The 19,853-nt window shown below is 30.0% G+C and overlaps 1 protein-coding gene and 1 long non-coding RNA gene across 3 annotated transcripts in view; one reads left to right on the forward strand and one right to left on the reverse strand.

Annotated features, from left to right (window-relative positions):
- Nucleotides 1-3,228: 3,228 nt before the first annotated feature.
- Nucleotides 3,229-14,052, reverse strand: LOC147803290 (uncharacterized). The gene is made up of 3 exons (XR_015429015.1): nt 11,945-14,052; nt 11,141-11,227; nt 3,229-3,517 (listed from the first exon to the last, which is right to left on the reverse strand). It is a non-coding gene; the product is annotated as an uncharacterized LOC147803290 (long non-coding RNA).
- An 83-nt stretch (nt 14,053-14,135) lies between these two features.
- LOC107457135 (N-fatty-acyl-amino acid synthase/hydrolase PM20D1) overlaps nt 14,136-19,853 on the forward strand; it is a 33,913-nt gene continuing 28,195 nt past the window's right edge. For both annotated transcript variants that reach the window (XM_087150754.1, XM_087150755.1), the window contains exon 1: nt 14,136-14,571. In XM_087150754.1, the coding sequence (XP_087006880.1) occupies nt 14,295-14,571 (277 nt within the window). In that variant the 5' untranslated portion in view covers nt 14,136-14,294. The remainder of the gene's footprint in view (nt 14,572-19,853) is intronic.

Here is a 19,853-nt window from a genome sequence, read left to right on the forward strand (position 1 = left end):
TCAAAATTCTAAATCTTTTGATTCTTCAAATCGATTTTTACAAAATCTTTGAATTGATATTTTCTATCAACAAAGATCTTCTGAAGAGATGACTGAAATCTAAATATCAGGACAAATGAGGATAGTTTTATATGCAACCAATTTATCAATTTTGTTCGTATCCATCCTTTTATTATTGTTTTGTCTTAAATTTCTCCTTAAATCATCTTAGAGGCTATGTAAACAAGAAATGATTGGTTGTAGACAAGACATTAATATATAATTTATTAAAGAAATACATAAAATAATAAAAAAATTATTTAAAATTATCAAGATTTCTGGAGAAGTTTATTTTTTATACACTCAAGAGCCAAAACATTATGACCACCCCTACATTTTGCAACGAACTCTCCTGGATGACGTGGAAGGTACGTGATCAGGTGGAAGTGGTATTAACTGTTGCTGGAGAGTTTGAAGAATCATTCTTTCACTTACTTCTGCGTGTGATAGGAAAGGCTGCGGATCTAAGCGACTTTGATAGAGAGCAGATTGTAAGGGCTCGAAGGCTCGGAACAAGTATTTCCGAAACTGCATGACTCGTGGGTTGTTCGCGATCTACAGTTGTTAGTGCCTATGCAAAGTGGATGAATGACGGTGAAGCCAGCAGTAGACGACATGGTGTTGGACTTTCACACGCTATCAAAGAAAGAGGTCGTCGGGGATTGTTTCGCTTGGTGAAGCAAAACCGGAGCCAGACAGTGGCTCAGCTGACAGCCCAATACAATGCAGGGTCAAGTAGAGTAGTATCAGAGCACACTGTTCAGCGGGCACTGTTGGATATGGGGCTACGCAGCAAACGTCCCACTCGTGTGCCTTTGCTAACCAAGCGTCATCGCCAACTACGCCTGCGCTGGGCCCGGGAACATCGCGACTGGTCCATGAATCAGTGGCAGAGAGTTGCCTGGTCAGATGAATCACGGTTTATCATTCATCCCACCGTGGCAGTGTCAGGATACGCTGTCTTCCAGGCGAACAGTTGCTCCCTCAATGTACTGTTGGTCATACACAGGCAGTGGTGACGGTATCATGCTTTGGGGGACGTTCTCTTGGGCGTCACTGGGGCCCGTGGTTGTGGCAGAGCAGACCATGAATGCTACAGGGTATCTGAACATCATTGCGGACCAGTTGCACCCTTACATGGCCTCTGTTTTTCCAGCTAGAAATGGAATTTTCCTACAGGTCAACGCTCCGTGTCACAAGGCTCAAATTGTGTTGGACTGGTTCCAGGAACATGACGCTGAATTCCAGTTAATGTCCTGGCCACTTATCTCACCGGATCTCAATCCGATAGAACACATTTGGGATGTCATGAAACGGCAGCTCAGAGTTCATAGACCACTGAGTCGCAATATCTCGGATTTGTGTGACCGTTGCTTAAACATCTGGTACAATCTGTCTCCGGCCATCTACCAAGGACTTGTGGCATCCATGCCAAGGCGGGTTGCAACTGTGTTACGGGCTAAAGGTGAGCCAACTCGTTATTAAGAGGTGGTCATAATGTTTTGGCTCTTGAGTGTATCATTACAACGTTAATTATTATACCGGTTGTTCATTCATTAGTTCGATAACGAATCCGTAAAAACTTGTTGCAACATTTCCCATATTTCAATAGCATTTCGGAGCATACTTCTACGAATTTGATATCTGGTCCTAAACTTTTTGTTACAATAAATTTCGGTTGTAATGTAAAATTTAATTTTAAATGAACAATTTTTTTTAAATTAGAATATTACACCCATAAGGAAATTCAAACATTGATAATATAATTTGAACTTTTATTCCTTAATATTTATATTTTTCGTAGGATGTGAAAATATTCTAAGTCTAATATTCTAACTAATATTTACAAATAAATTCATTCTAATGAAAATCTACATAAAAGGCATTGTATGCTATTTTGTAATATTATTAAAATTTTTACCGTCCCGCAGTGGACGTTAAGACACGGTTCCCAGCAGATCACCGAAGTCAAGCATCACTGGCTACGGTCAGTGTGCGGGTGGGTGACCACTTGGATCAGTCTGCGTAGGGACCGAGGGTGTGCGGTATTGGTCCTCGCTAAACTGTGCTACCGTAAAGTGCTCGACTTCGCGCGCAGGTCGTCGGGCTACCGAAGCGGGGTGCCATCCCTTCCGCAGAGGATCAAAATTGTGATGGCATGTCTTCGGATCATCCTCCGGGATGTTTCCCGACCGTCGCCAATAGCCCATTGTGCAGCTCTAGTGCGACGTAAATTAACAACAACCAAGTAAAAAACTTTATTTGAATTAAAATAAATAATTTAATTCTTTGTTAAAACATTTAGCAGTTTTTTTTTATAATTCTATTTTAAAACAGAATAGGTAAATCCTACAAAGGTAATTGGACCTTTTTACTCTCATTTAAAATAGTATTGTTACTTGTGACTAATGACATAGATAATGAAATGTTTAAATAATTATTATTAATGGCTTGGTTTGGAATAAAATTTATGGTATTTATTTATGCAGCAAGACTAAACTACAAAAATTTAAAGAAATGAAGACAAAATCAGACGAAATTGGAAAAACCCATTCCTTGAAAAAACCTGAATCGGTTCTTTCAGGGATTCGATATTTTTTTTATTTTTTTTTAAAGTTTTTTAAAGTAATAAATGCATTTATCCAATACTGCATTATTTATAAGTATATTGTGTTATGCCTAAAAGTTTCATAAGAATTTCCATGTTCTTTAATATTAAAACTTTCATTATGTCAAGAGAAAAATAAAACAAGATATCTTTAATTTATAAGTAATTGAACTATATACCTACCCTGGAAAAAGGACATTATATAATTCTGAAGAACAGAATTTTTATGTATAGAACTGAGGAGCAAAGAGCCAGCATAACTCACTCCTATACATATGCTTCCAATACATTTACATTTGTAAGTAGACTTGTTAACATAATGTATAGGAAAAAGGGAAATTTCTTACTTTTTATTAAAATATTAATGGTAGAAAACGTTTTTATGAAATACTTTTTAAATAGTCTAATAAAACAACTTTAATTAATTGCCTAAAATATTTTACCACTGAAAAAATTAAGTTAAAAATTCCCAACCCTGGTTTTTTGCTCCATAATTAGCTGAATTTCATGGCCCTGATAAATTTTTTTAATAAATATTTTAGAACTTTCGTTCAATCATTATGGAAAGAGATACACACATATATATTATTTATAAAATAATTTGTGGTACATTGTTAGTATGCATTTGCATTTCATATTAAAATATTGATACTGATAATATTGATATTGAGCTAATTGATAATGTTCATGAAAAATCATAGTAATTGTTAAATTTTCTACACTTTAATTACAGCCTAGCATAAATTTTTATAAATAGTGAAGCAAACAGATTCTTCTAATTAGAAGAAAACGATCACAGTACAGCTTACAAAAAAGTCACTTAAGTTCTAAAATTCCACTCATGAAAAGATTCCTGAAAATTGTAATAATCTGTAAAAAAAAAAAAAAAATTAAAAGCATTATATTTATAAAGATAACCCTGAATCAATTTTCTTAACTCAATCAAATTAATATAGAGTCAATATAAAATATACTACTATATAATATATAAATTCTGTAAATAACCCATGCATTATTAAATATATCTTTAAAACTAATTTAAATGTATACTAAATCAATATTTCCACTTCCTTCATAATGTTGATTTGGAGTACCCAGAATTTTTGAAGAATCAAAACTGGAATTTCAACAAGCACTGACCTGGCAATTCTGATAATTCTCAGGTCAGAGTAGTTAAAAATTCAGTGGATGAAAGAGCCTTTTTTTCTACATTTAAGGATGCATCACATTAACTGATGATCATAACAACCTGGAACAAAACTATTAGCATTGCAACTGCATATACAAAACATGAAACACAACTTGTGCTTTTTCAATTATTAAAATTAATGAGCTCTTAATATTAATTTAAAAGTATTATTTATAGTAGTAATGTAATCATAGCATCATTAAACAAGTAATGAAGTATGTAAACAGAAAACTTTAACACATGTAATCTAAATTTTAAAAAGTAGCAATATAATAAAATGTAAAACAATTTTTTATACCATTTGAAGATATTTATACAAAGAAAATTGGTAACTTATTAATGGTAACTTTAAATTTAGGGTGTAATATACTAATTTAACCTTCAAAAGAGGAAAAAAAAACTGATTTCTTCCCAACCGTGTATTATTAAAGTATAACTTATTAGTCATTCATATTTCCTTTCAAATAATATTCAATATACACAAGTAACTAATTCAAATATGCATATTTTCATACTATTATAAGTAACTATATCCAATATAATAATTAGAAGCACAAAAAATTGCTTTACCCCACATAGATATAATGCAATGAAAAAGATACCTAATTAATTATAATGTAAGAGATTAAAATATCTACAAATATAAAATATGTCGGAGGTGCATACCAATTTTAGATTTATGCAGAGAGGCAGCAACAATAAATGACTAGCAAGTGAAATTGTCACACTAACAATTATTTAGGCAAGAAATGTGACACTTATACTTACTCAGCATCAACACAAGTCTTTGACAGCATGTATTCCAGTAGGTATTTCTATTCCGACAAATTATGGTCATAACAAGCAATTTCATCACTCCCATTTAAGACAAAGACATGCTGAAGGAGCTTTTAAAGGATACACCTGATTAGTTGATGAAAAGAAAGTCTCAACTTGCAACAAATCTAGATATGCAAAACACGAAGACGCACAAATTACAATTTGTGATACAATTGCTACTTACTTGTGCTTCTTCTCAACTATTCAAATTCTATACTAGTCTCTCCATATTATTCTGAACTATAATATTAGATTTAAAAATGTCATTTACAGAAATGTTTAATAAGTAGAATCTTACAAATAATAAAAAACGTAAACACAAAATCTAAAACTTTAATGTATGTAAAATTTAATAAAGGCAATAAGACATAGTAAAAGTACATTGAAATTCTTCATATTTCTTGCAATTAATTGTTTTACTCACTACAACAAAAAATAATTTGGACTTTTAACCACAAAAAATGTGTAAAAAATAATGATGCGACAATAATGAAACAAAATTTGATGAGATACCATATTAATAATTATGTAAGATATTAAAATACATATAAATTATATATACATATATTTTTAATAGAATTTTCTTTATATAAAACTATAAATATTAACAATAGATAAGGTTAATATAAAATATAGTACAACGTAATATATTAACTCCGTAAACAAACCAAGATTAAATATATCTTTAAAACAAATTAAAATTTATACTTATTCAATATCATAACTTCCTTCTTAATGTTGATTTGACAGAAAACTGGACACGACGGATCAAAACTGGAATTTCAACAAGCACTGACCTGGAAATCTTAATAATTCTCAGGCCAGCATGGTTGAAAATTCAGTCGATGAAGGAGCCTTCTCTCTACATTTAAGGATGCATCACAATAACTGATGATCATAACAACCTGGATAAACCATTGCAACTGGATAAACAAAACATGAAGCACAAATTGTGATACAACAGAACTTGTTCTTTTCGATTATTGATTCATGAACCCTTAATATTATTCAAAATTTTAATATTAATTTAAAAATATCATTTATAGTAGTAATGTTATTCTTGCATCATCAAACAAATAATGAAGTATGTAAGCATAAAAACTTTAGCACATGTAATCCAAATTTCCGCCCGTCGGTGTTCCCACCTTATCGTGGTGGTGTGGTTTGTGTGTGTTGTCGATCCCGAGAGCTATGCCGGCGGTAGCTTAGCTACTGGCAGGGTCACCCAAGCCGGACAGGTCGGAGGGGAGACACCAGACAAAGAGGAACACCCTGGTCCTCCAGGTTGGGGGTTGGGCGTAGGGCTAACAACTCTACCCTGTAAAAAAATCTTGTTGCGAAGTCTCAAGTCAATGAATCCGGACCGAAATTTAGAAGACGACCTGGCAAATCTTACATGGAACTGAGAATCGGAACTTGGAACATTCGCTCTTTGTATAAAAGCAAAGGGCTGCAACTCTTAACGGAACAGCTGGATAATTACAGAGCTGATGTAATGGCTCTGCAAGAGATGAGGTGGCTTAACGATGGAATAATCGAGAAGAGAAATCACACAATCTTCTATAGCTGTGATAAGAAGAGGCATTTTTTTGGAACGGGTTTTGTTGTGGGCAAACACATTCGTCATCTTGTCGTGGATTTCGTGCCAAAGTCTCCAAGGTTATGTAAAATTAGGCTAAGAGGAAAATTCTTTAATTACAGTCTTATAAATGCCCACGCACCTACTGAAGACAAGGATGAAGACGAGAAAGAACTTTTCTATGAGAACCTGCATTCTCTATATAACTCCTGTCCACAAAACGACATCAAAATTATTTTGGGTGACTTAAATGCTAAAATTGGAAAGGAAGCTGAGCACAGGCCCACTATTGGAAAATACAGCCTGCACGAAACAACAAATGACAATGGACAGAGGCTCATTCACTTCGCTGCAGAACATAGCATGGTCATATCCAGCACCTTTTTCCAACACAAGAGAATTCACCAAACGACCTGGAGATCACCAGATGGAGATACCTCCAACCAGATCGACCATATATTGATAGACTCCAGACATATGACGGACATACAAGATATTAGAACCTATCGTGGGGCCAACTTTGACTCAGACCATTACATGGTAATGAGCAGGATCAAGGCCAAACTATCTAATGCACGTAAATGTCATGGGAAACGTCTTGAGAAATTTGACTGCGAACAATTAAAGACCCCTAGAGTCAGGGATGACTTTCAGTCACAACTAACTATGAAGCTTGATGAAAAAGCAATCGAAAATATTGATTGCATAGATGGAAAGTGGACTTCTTTCAAAGAAGCCCTATTGGACACATGTGATAATGTAATAAGCAAAATAAAAAGAGCTGAGAAAAAGGATTGGTTTGATACAGAATGTCGCAACGCGACCCAAAGAAAAAACGATGCATATAATATGATGCTCAGTAAAAAACACTCAAGAGCATCAGTAGAGAAATACAAAACTGCAAGAAGAGAAGAAAAGAAAGTTCATAGGTTGAAGAAAAAGTTTTTTCACGAAGACCTCTTTAAGGATGTCGAACATCTCCGAGGGTCTAATGAGAGCAGAGCTTTCTTTCGTGGCATTAACTTTGGTCGTCAAGAGTTCAAACCTAGAACTAACCTTTGCAGAAATAAAGATGGAGATATTTTAAGCGATAAAACAGACATTCTCAATAGGTGGAATGAACACTTCGACAACCTACTTAATGTAGAGTGCGTTCAGACAGAGTCCTGTTCACCAAACGTTAACCAAGAGTGTATAGCACCTCTTTCAATGATTGAGGTTGAAGAAGCAGTTCAAAAACTTAAGAACAACAAGGCTCCTGGCCCAGATTTGATATCACCAGAATTCTTAAAAAACTCAGGACCAGATGGGTTAAAGGCCATACATAATATTCTAACATCAGTATGGGAAAAAGAGATACTCCCGGAAGAATGGAAACACAGCACTGTTTGTCTTATACACAAAAAAGGAGACATTCTTGAATGTTCAAACTACCGGGGTATCAGCATGCTCTGCACTGCATATAAAGTCTTTTCAAAAATTCTATTTAACAGACTTAGCCCCTATGTAGAAAACATCATTGGTGAATACCAGTGCGGCTTTAGGAGGGGCAGGTCTACAACTGACCAAATATTTTGCATAAGACAGATTCTGGAAAAGACCAGGGAATTTGGAATTGGTACCCACCACCTATTTGTGGATTTCAAAACTGCTTACGACAGTGTAAACCGGAAGCGACTCATTGAAGCTATGCGAGAATTCAATATCCCGGACAAGCTTGTACGACTCACCACACTTACACTGTGTAAGACCATGCAGAAAGTTAAAATCCAAAATGACTTCTCGGAACCAATGGAGGTAAAAAATGGTGTAAGGCAAGGCGATGCTTTGGCATGCCTACTCTTCAATTTGGCATTAGAAAAAATTATCAGAGATTCAGGAATCAATACCAGAGGACATATCTTTCATAAGTCTGTCCAAATTTTCGCTTTTGCCGATGACATTGACATCATAGCTCGAACACAATCTGACTTAAAGCAAGCCTTTCTATCCATGGAAAAAGAGGCAGAAAAAATGCATCTCACTATTAACCAGGAGAAAACCAAGTACATGCAATGCACCAAAATAACTGATTCTACAACTCACTTGCAAATTGGTGAATACAAGTTTGAAAAAGTAAACAGTTTTGTTTATCTTGGTTCTGAAGTCAACGTTAATGGCAATATCGCACCCGAAATACAAAGAAGAATCAATAGTGCAAGTAAATGTTTCTATGGATTAAAAAAATATTTAAACTCAAACCTACTAAAAAGAGATACTAAACTGTTAATTTATAAATGCTTGATCAGACCTATCCTAACATATGCCTCAGAAACTTGGACAACAACACAGAAAGATGAGAATTCCTTGGGAATCTTCGAACGTCGGATCCTAAGATCCATTTTTGGGGGCAAACAAGTTGATGGTACTTGGTACAGACGTTCAAACTCACAACTCTATCGGGCCCTTAGAGAGCCTGAAGTTGTCAAGTACGTAAAAATTCAAAGAATTAAATGGGCTGGTCACATCATTCGGATGAACAGAGAGCGTCCGACAAACATAATCTTTTCGGCTCAGCCCATCGGATCAAGGCCCAGAGGTCGACCAAAGCTGAGATGGGCCGACTGCGTGGAAAGAGACTTTTCAGTCTTAAAAGTCTCAAACTGGAAGACAACTGCCAGGCAGAGACAGGCCTGGAGGAAGTTGATTGAGAAGGCCAGGGCCCACCCGGGGCTGTCGTGCCATTGAGGAAGGAAGGATAAGTAACTATATCCAATATAATAATTAGAAGCACAAAAAATTGCTTTACCCCACATAGATATAATGCAATGAAAAAGATACCTAATTAATTATAATGTAAGAGATTAAAATATCTACAAATATAAAATATGTCGGAGGTGCATACCAATTTTAGATTTATGCAGAGAGGCAGCAACAATAAATGACTAGCAAGTGAAATTGTCACACTAACAATTATTTAGGCAAGAAATGTGACACTTATACTTACTCAGCATCAACACAAGTCTTTGACAGCATGTATTCCAGTAGGTATTTCTATTCCGACAAATTATGGTCATAACAAGCAATTTCATCACTCCCATTTAAGACAAAGACATGCTGAAGGAGCTTTTAAAGGATACACCTGATTAGTTGATGAAAAGAAAGTCTCAACTTGCAACAAATCTAGATATGCAAAACACGAAGACGCACAAATTACAATTTGTGATACAATTGCTACTTACTTGTGCTTCTTCTCAACTATTCAAATTCTATACTAGTCTCTCCATATTATTCTGAACTATAATATTAGATTTAAAAATGTCATTTACAGAAATGTTTAATAAGTAGAATCTTACAAATAATAAAAAACGTAAACACAAAATCTAAAACTTTAATGTATGTAAAATTTAATAAAGGCAATAAGACATAGTAAAAGTACATTGAAATTCTTCATATTTCTTGCAATTAATTGTTTTACTCACTACAACAAAAAATAATTTGGACTTTTAACCACAAAAAATGTGTAAAAAATAATGATGCGACAATAATGAAACAAAATTTGATGAGATACCATATTAATAATTATGTAAAATATTAAAATACATATAAATTATATATACATATATTTTTAATAGAATTTTCTTTATATAAAACTATAAATATTAACAATAGATAAGGTTAATATAAAATATAGTACAACGTAATATATTAACTCCGTAAACAAACCAAGATTAAATATATCTTTAAAACAAATTAAAATTTATACTTATTCAATATCATAACTTCCTTCTTAATGTTGATTTGACAGAAAACTGGACACGACGGATCAAAACTGGAATTTCAACAAGCACTGACCTGGAAATCTTAATAATTCTCAGGCCAGCATGGTTGAAAATTCAGTCGATGAAGGAGCCTTCTCTCTACATTTAAGGATGCATCACAATAACTGATGATCATAACAACCTGGATAAACCATTGCAACTGGATAAACAAAACATGAAGCACAAATTGTGATACAACAGAACTTGTTCTTTTCGATTATTGATTCATGAACCCTTAATATTATTCAAAATTTTAATATTAATTTAAAAATATCATTTATAGTAGTAATGTTATTCTTGCATCATCAAACAAATAATGAAGTATGTAAGCATAAAAACTTTAGCACATGTAATCCAAATTTCAAAAACTAGCAATATAATAAAATCTACATTTTAAATTACCAAGTCCATGATTAATTCCAAGAATTTTTCAAAACTTTACAAAACACAACACTCTGACAAAAACACAACAGCAAATTTAAAAAAGCATTATAATAACATTAATTGAAATGATTGGTATAGCCAAAACTGTTGTAATCTGCATCCTCAGTTGATTTTTAATTTAAAAAACAGAATAAATAAAGAGTTGAAGCAATAAAATAGCTGAAAAATACAAAAGCAATTAATTTCTTTTTTGCAAAATTATATTCCAAAAATACTTTTCTTGCTCATTGATAAGGAAAGAAATACTTGATTTTTCAGTTCTAATTTTAGAATAAAAAAAAAAAAAAAAATTGCCAATGACTGGCTTGCTTCAACTTGCTAAATCAAGGAAAGTTGATAACTTCTTATTGGTAACTTTAAGTTTAGGGTGTAACATACTATTAATTTAACCTTTTATTCAAAAGAGAAAAAAAGGGGCTTCTTTTCAACTTTGTATTGTTAAAGTATAACTTAAGAAATAAATAAATAATGGTTTCAAGAGAAATAAATAATGGTTTCTACATCTAAACTGCTAGTAATAAACTGTGCTACTGGATAACTATGCCCAAACTATGTAACTGTAGTTTATTTGAAAACATGATAAATATTTGTGTTATGAATTATGCTAATACTACTAAATCAGCAAGTAAAATTTAAATAGAATCAAATATTAAAAAACAAACCTCATATTTCTTTTAGACTGCCTCTTATACCACACAACTTGCAAACTTAATTCTGGTTTTTCCGATCAGACAGTAACAGACTGATGGCTGAAATAAGAAATTTTTAAAAAACTAACATAAACAACTAACTTTCTGATACAAGAACTATGTTAACCTTAAAGGGGAAAATACAAATCTTTAAAAAATAACCACAGCATCAAACCAATATTAACAAAAATATGGTTTAATAATAAAAGTTTATAAACTTTTCATTGCTTTTTTTTCTGTTTTCTTCTTTAGCCCATATGTCATTTAGGGAGAAAAAAGAGACCTTACATTACTTTGAAAGTTTTATAAGTAAAAATCAACAATGTTGAATACTTATGCATGATAATTCATTTATTAAGAGGTAAGATTTAAATACTTTTAAAATCTTTCACCATTTTTAGAGATTGAATGCTAAAATAATAAATCTCTAAAATTGATAAAGCAAATAGAATAAATAATTTTTAAAATAATTAATATAAAAAATATATTAATAAATTTATTGTTTAATAATAATAGAGGAAGATAATAACCAGCAAAACATTGACTTTTTCTTAACCTACATTTGATTAAAGACAAATACTGATAAACATTAAAAGATATTTATTTTGACTTTTATTATTTTATTAAAATTTTAATTTGCAAACAGAATACTACAACAATATAGTTGAAGAAAAAAAACTAAAACACTTAAAATGCCACAGTTAATATACAATTAGTTGAATAATCAAAATAAAAAACATTATACTAGTAGCAATAGTACTAACTACTGATACTAACTGAAATACTCGTATTGGCTCCTCTTAATCTGTCTGTCATTTAAGCTAAAAAAAGAATAAAATTAGATGAATCTCTGTGCAATAGACAAATTTTTATTACAGTAATCTCTCTACTTAGTTTTGTATAATGTTACTTTGTATATACCAAATATATTTAAAGTGAAAGAGTATTTATAATTCAGGGGCAATGTTCTTAGCGATCTTCCCTCTGTCCCTCAGGGGCAGAACCACAACCGTTGTGAGAATTAGTACTTAAATTAACTCATAACATTCTATTGCCTCTAAACATTTTTCTCCATTGTGTAAAGTAGTACAAAGAAGAATATCAGGGAAAAAAACACTTTCTACTGAATATTTTTCCTTACAGCATCAAAGTGCTAAGTCTGATGCAGTTCTTTGACTACTCTCTCTTGTTTGAATGGGCTGAGTTGTGGTGATCAGGCTTAAATGTCAAGACAAGAGTACAATGTTTTCATGAATCTAGTTAACATATATATAAGTAAACATAAAGTCGTGTATACATACACTTTCTTTTTAGCAACTTAGTCATGCATTCTTCACAGACTGAATATTGCCCTGTCAGTTTTAATGAATGCCATCTTTGCTAATACATTCATCTGCGACAACATCAATATCTCAATAAGGTTAAACATTTAAGAAAACAGTTAAATATGTCACCATGGAATCCCTTAGTAAAAAGAGTAAAGGGGACAGAAGTACAGAAGAAATAAGCAAGGTTTGGTTTACATAGTAGTTTTTGACTTAAACATTAACTGTAAAAAATCTTGGAATTTTGAGAAAATAAAAATTATAGATAGAAAAAAATATAAATAGTTTGTAGTAAATGAAAAATTTAATTTCAAATTAAAATCTAAATAAGTTAATTTAAATTGTTATTAATTTGTTAATATGAGTTATATTCTAAAGAAATATAATAATTTTATATGCATTTGAAATAAAAATTAAATTATGTGTACAAATTGTTTTGCACATAAATGTGATACATATAGAATAAAATTTCTTGATTATAGTATGCATGCTCATAATTTATGTAATAGTTTAGACAATCTAAAAGAATAATAAGAGCAGTAATTGTGAACGAAAATGATAAATATTATCTAAAATTCAAAATAAGAATTTTTCTGTTTCTTTACAGATTCATATTTAGAATTTCTTTTTAACATAAGTTTATAATAAAATTGAAACAAAACTATTTTGAATATGATTTAAGAACTCTCCCCTGTTATGAAGAAAATTCAATACAAAAGCTTCCTATCAAAATAAAATTTAATTAATATATTTTCTAGAAAAAAAATCTCTTTGTATTATGTCTCTGAAATAAACGTAAATCAACTCATCATTTAAATTTAAGAAATTTCATTACTAAACTGCGTTGCTAATTTTAGACAATCTAACTAAAGATTTCTGGAAACATGGAAAAACTTTGAAAAATGAAAATTTTTTCTTTTGGTTTATGATTTTCAAAAATACATAAATTTTACACATAAAGGAAAACAAACTATGTAATTTAAATTCTAAATCTTTGCATTTTCAGGAAATTTAGTATGATCTCTTAATATTAACAAAATCTCATGATTTTTTAAAATATAATGCTTTTAAAACATACACTTATATTATAAATCTTTAATTAATAAGAATTACCTGTAAATAAAATTTTCATGATGACAAAATTTAAAATCCAGCTCAATCAAATCTAGAAAATGGCTTTGAAAAATAATTTTGTTTATGATATGACAGGAAACTATAGATGCAAAATAACTGATTTCAGTAGTGATGTAGTTGCAATATATGGGTAGCAAGTAAAAATATCCAAGGCATTTTGAATTAATTGAGCAAATGGTGCAGCTCTTAGCATTCGAAAGAACATTGGAGATAATATAGTAAATTTACAATTAAAAATATGACTTACCTAGCGAATTCGTTTCATTGCTTAATCATTCCGAGTACGTCCAGCTCAAACATTTTCGCCATTTTCAATCACGTTCAAAAAGCGGGCATCCAAGCAGTTGGCGATAGATTTCGTTTGGCAATCACCCATTTCAGCTGATCGCCAAAGTTTAGGGTTATAAGAGGGCGGTCAGCCAAGACAGTGCGTACACGTAGTGGCAGAAATGATTCGTTAAACATAATAATTTTTTCCCCACACTTAACAAGTTACAAACTGTAGCTGTAATCTTTACTTTAATTGTAAACAAAACTGAGTTCAACCAACCAGGAAGCAGTATCTCATTCCTCCAAATGTGTGATAGCGAGGAAAATTTAAATTTTAGGGGAGTTTCTCAGTCATATATTTAAAAATATTTTGTGTCTATTTTTTTTATTATTCAAACATGAGTCGTATTTTAAGTGCCAAAAAGTTTTGTAACCTCTTGCTATTAGCTGTACTCTTTTTGAGTACTCTCATTGCTATAGCTGTATTACGTGTTTTAGTCTTGTCTGATTATCCTGTATTAGAACCCTGTCTTTCCACTGATAGAGATTATATCGCTGATACCCGTGGTCTTTCGAAGCGTTTATCCAATGCAGTAAAATTTCAAACCATCAATTATGGGTTCCACGACTATAATAGAGATGAGTTAAGAAAATTAATTGCTTATATATCTAAAAGTAAGTCTATAAGATTTGTAACATTTGACTGAATTCAGTTTAAATATCCTGTTTAATCTATTAAGTCAATTTCATCGGAAAAATTCCTTTATTTTTTTCTGTTTTAGAGAACAAATCGTATTAACATTTTTTCAAGAAGGATTTTGGTGGTATTTTATTTATCGACATCGGTTTGCGCCAACTATAGTATACAATGCAAACAAACAAGCAAAACCACTTAACAGTTTCAGTATGATAGCTTATTTTCCTTATTACTTGAGCCCAGATTTTGATTACCAAAAAAATCTCAACTAATGTCCCTAAAAATGCGAAAATTGCGCTAAAAATGCCTTATGACATGACTTAAATAAAGTGAAAATATTGAACTAAAACAATGTTTTATGTACTCTTTAAAATTATGAGTCATTAAAAAAAATATAAAGCATTGCAATACTTGTTCTACGTTCATTAAAATTTAAAAAATATGTTTTATATCCTAACATAGCAACAAAAAAAAGGAAAGCTGTAGCAAAGAATTACTTCTAAAGATTTTATATCAATAGCGTAATGGAAAAACATAATGGCATGCAGGTGATATTGAGAGTTACAATATGAAATGTAAAATTATAAGGCAAATCTTGCATTTCATGTCATAAAAATGCTCCCAAAAATAATAAAAATTGGTAAAGAATTTTACAAAAAGCATTTTTAAAAAATGCTCTAAGGGACGAAAAATCCAAATGTCATCAAAATCAGTGCCTTACTTATTACAGTCCTTAGTAGGGAAGTAAGGAATATTCGATATTCCGAATGTTTGGGCAAATTTTTGACAGAATATTTGGCAAAGTATTTTTAAACAGTTTTTTAGAATTTTTGCAGCTGTAGTTAAGAATAATCTAACGTCTTATTTTTTACTATTCAATATTAGAAATAGTTTTTATACATATTTGTTAAGTTCTAAAACTGGAGCACTAGTTACACATTTATGTTCTGCACGATAAATGGAAAAGCGAAATTTAAAGAATTAAGACTGGATTACTTTATACTGATCAAAGAGTTCTGTATTTCTAATTATATTCAAGCAAGTCAATGTGTTGTAAAAATTAAGATTTTAAATTATTTTTTATAAATCTATTTAAATTACAAAAAAAAAAAAAACTTCACCGAAATTTACTTTTCCAGAAAAAATACTTAGAATATTTGGCCGAATATAATCCCTACTTTATTCTTTTATTTTCACTTATTTCCTGTAGAGTAAGCCATAACCAGTAAAGTAGAAAACTTTGATTTTTAATGTTAAATTTATAATTTAAGGACTAAGAGAAAAAAAATTTGTTGCTTTCTTTAAACTTTTTTTTATCAGCATTTTTATAATGACTGAGAATTTTTTAAAGAGGGTTTTTAATTAAGGTTATTCTTTTAACATAACTTTTTTATAGAAATATGCCATGGTGAAAATTTAAATTAGGATTTTTAATTTTTTATTTAAAAATAAGGAACAATTTTTATTTTGATTTCTATTTAACTATTTCTTTTTAAATTTTTATTGATATTTTTATACAATAATTGGAAAACTGAACAGCAGCTATTTGTTCAGCAAGAATTGAGATCAATATTTGTTTTTTCTGTTTTACTTTTGGATATAATGTTTTATTTTTATGATAGCACAGCAGTTTTAAGAGCTTTTCTGATAAGACTATATATAGAAAATTTTATATATATAGAATTTATATATATATTTATATATATAGAATTTTAGCATTAAAGTTCTTTTCCAAGAATTAAAAGGATTTTTTTTCTATTTCTCTTTCTTTCAAATTGACATTTTTTTTTTTTTTTAATAGCTGTTAGTCAATTTCTTATTTGTCTTAAATATTTTTAATGAATAACATATAGGTTTTTTTCTCTTTCCCCCATACCAATAATATAGCAAAGTGTTGATTAATTTTCAATAATTACTAAACTTATTTACATATAAAATATATTTGTTTATGATTTTTTTTTAAAAAAAAAATGTTCTTATTCAGCCAAATCACTATACTCATAAGCAGGGTTTGCAAAGGTGGGCCCAGTTCTGGATTTTTTTAGATTGGACCCACTTTTGGGAACCCTTTTTAGAATCAAATAGTTTTTGCTATGATTAAATATTTCAATAATAAGAAATAAAAAGAGAATTTGAATTTTTTAATTTATTAAATTTGTCTTTTACATTTGAATGAGTAGATGTATTTTTAATATTTATGAATCTTAATTTTTGTTTGCTAATATTTTATTTGATAAAAAATTTGTTAATTACAAAATAAAGATTAATTTATGTTGTGAATATGTAATTATTTATTAATGACATGCAATTAAATTATAATGATTATTGTATATATTGGTTGTTTGTTTATGATCAATTCATTCACACCTAATTATTAATTAAATGTAATGAGCATTTCTGCATGTTCATTAAAATGTTAAATTATATTCTTCAATATGCTTAGAAAACAAACGTTTGGTTTTTTTTCTTCATTCATTTCAAAAACAAAACGTACAATAAAGATAAAAGTTGATAATATTTTGTTAGGCATATAAAGAATTCATACATTAAAAAATGCAACTGAACATAACATGTGCAAAAAAAAAAAAAAAAGGTTAAGATTATTTCATTTCTTGAATGTTTATAATGCTTGAAATTCCAGAGAAATAGAAGCAGAATAAAATTGCTCAAAATAGAATGTTTGAAAATTCCATTCATTACAAATTATTTTTTTATTTATAATTTTATAGTAATCACATAACTTACGCTTTATGTTTCACAGTGAGCCACTACAGTAACTTCATAATTATGTAATTCACTATACATTTAGAAGGCATAAAAATGACTCAAATAGTTCTCATAAATATTTCTTTTAATAATTCCTTTGGTAATAATCAAGCAATATTTTTTCTTCATATAATATATTTTATGTTTATATTTAGTATATAAGTATGCTTGTAAAATATACTTAAAGAAAAACTCACATATTTTTAGTCAAAATTTGGTCTTTTCTTGAAAAAACACAATTAAATCACTTATCCCCAAACAAAATTGGTTTTCTTTATGAAAAAAATTTCCCTGAGCTGGGTTTTATTTATTAAATGTCTGTGTTTTTGGCAGGGTTTGAAAAAACCCGGATATTTTAGAAAAAAAACCAACCCGCTTGGGTTTTATTGAGAAAACCCAGGGAAAATTGGGTTTTATTTGAAAAAACCCGGATGAAATTAGGTTTTTCATTTAGTGCTCATAAACTTTTAAGTTTTACTTCGTAAATATTTTTATTTATTAAAAAGTGTTGTATAAACTTAAAAATAGAAATAAATCCAAAAAGTTAATTTAATTTTGTTATGTGTATTTTATATTAAGTTTAAATTACGCATTAAGACATATTTGAATCTTTATTACTAAGCAGTGTTTTCACTACAGCGCGAGAACGCGAGTATCTCGCATATTTTTTTTCTTTTCTCGCTATAAAAAATGATTAACGCGAAAAGTTCGCGCACTCTATTAATCAATTTCAAAATCCGCAAATTTTGGAAAAAATTTCGTATTTTGCCATTTTGAATAAAATCCGTTTCACTTTTCTTCCTTGATCTTTCATTATTTTGAACATCGTTCCTTGTATATCTAGCTTCCCTATTTACCAGTATTGTTCAGAACTGGTGCAAACAGCAGAACACCATCCCCCAAACCCCTTTCAGAACACATTTCTCTGCAACCACGTGTTCACCGTAGGTAAGGTTTCTTCATGTAAGACGTTTACATTTCTTGTGCATGAATGTAAGATGGACAAATACCTTGTTAGGGCGACATCTTCTACTCCGTAACGGACAAATGAAAATGAAGCAAATGTCGGTAGAAACGGTCAAAACGAAACAAATACGGAAATATAATAGCTGATGAAAAAGTAGATATAGAACATTTTACATATGATGATGCTGCAAAAATATTCAATTAGAAGATGTTAAAAATGTATTATAATTAAAGAAATAATTTTTTTCCAAGTCTATTCGTGTTTTTTTCAATTTTAAGAAATCTCAATTAACTTTTTGAAATCTCACCCTGTTTTTGAAGAAGGGTGAGAAATTCTCTACCATTTTTTATCTGTAATGAAAACACTGCTAAGTATATAACGTTTCACAATTTTTAACTCAAGCATTATAAAATATAAATGCAGTAGTATAAAAGGAACAAGTTTATTAATATTTTTGTTTTTACACGTATTTACTATATTTATTAAGCATATATATATTACCTATTATAAAATTATAATCTGTAAATATTTATATTCAGTAAAAACAAAAATTTTGTCTGACTTTTGACTTTAATTAAAAACTGAAATAAATATTTAATGATCTTCCATGTTTTTATAATAAGATTAATAGTCAGTGAAATTAAAATTATGTATAATTATAAAGACTATCAGTTACTTGTTCCATTTTTTTCAAATAATTAACCCTAGAAAAATGATTTCATTTTTAGATAAATAATTTTAAAAAGTTCTCTTATAAAAAGTTTTACCTTATTTTTTTAAAGCCAGAAAATAAAACTGTTTAAATTAAAAAAAAAAAAAAATTAGTAAAAAAAAAATTTTTACTTTTCAATTTTTGTTAACATATTAATTATATAACTATTAAGTAACTGATATATATATTATATAAAGCATTCAACTATATTTGAAAAATTGATCTTTTTAGACTATATTAATTAAATTTCTATTTGATTTAATATCATTAAAATATTACTCTTTGAAAACACACACTTGAAGTTTTCAATAGTACTATAAAATTATAAGATTCGAGTTTCTTTTGCTTTTCAAATATTAAAAGCTTAATCATATAAATCATGCAACTCTGTTTGACAAATTTATGCTGCACAATAAATTATATAAAAGTAAGTGTGCAAAACTAAGTTTTAACAAAAAATAAAAAATTTTTTTTAATTTTTTTTTTTATTTTGAAAAAACCCACTTATTGTTCCAAGTGGGTGTTTTGAAGGTGGGCCCACGCAATAAAACCTGGGCGGGTTTTTTCAAAGTGGGCCCTTTTGGTGAACTCTAGTTTTTGGGAACCCTGTTATAAGTAAGGTGATCTCCGAAGCAAGGAAAGGCATTCAACTGATTTTGTTGTGTAACGAGCTTTGCTCTGTGTATTTACGAGGAAGCAAAAATATCTTAACAAAGTTTTGTTTATATTTAGAGCAAAGGACTGGAGATTTTAAACTTAAATAGGGAAAAAGTTTTTAGGGGTTTGGTTACAGGTGGCTCAGTATTATCTGGTTA

This window comes from Parasteatoda tepidariorum, chromosome 9 (genome assembly GCF_982258835.1).
Source record: "Parasteatoda tepidariorum strain Cologne lab strain chromosome 9, Ptep-v5.0, whole genome shotgun sequence".
In the NCBI taxonomy this organism is placed as follows: Eukaryota; Metazoa; Arthropoda; class Arachnida; order Araneae; family Theridiidae; genus Parasteatoda; species Parasteatoda tepidariorum.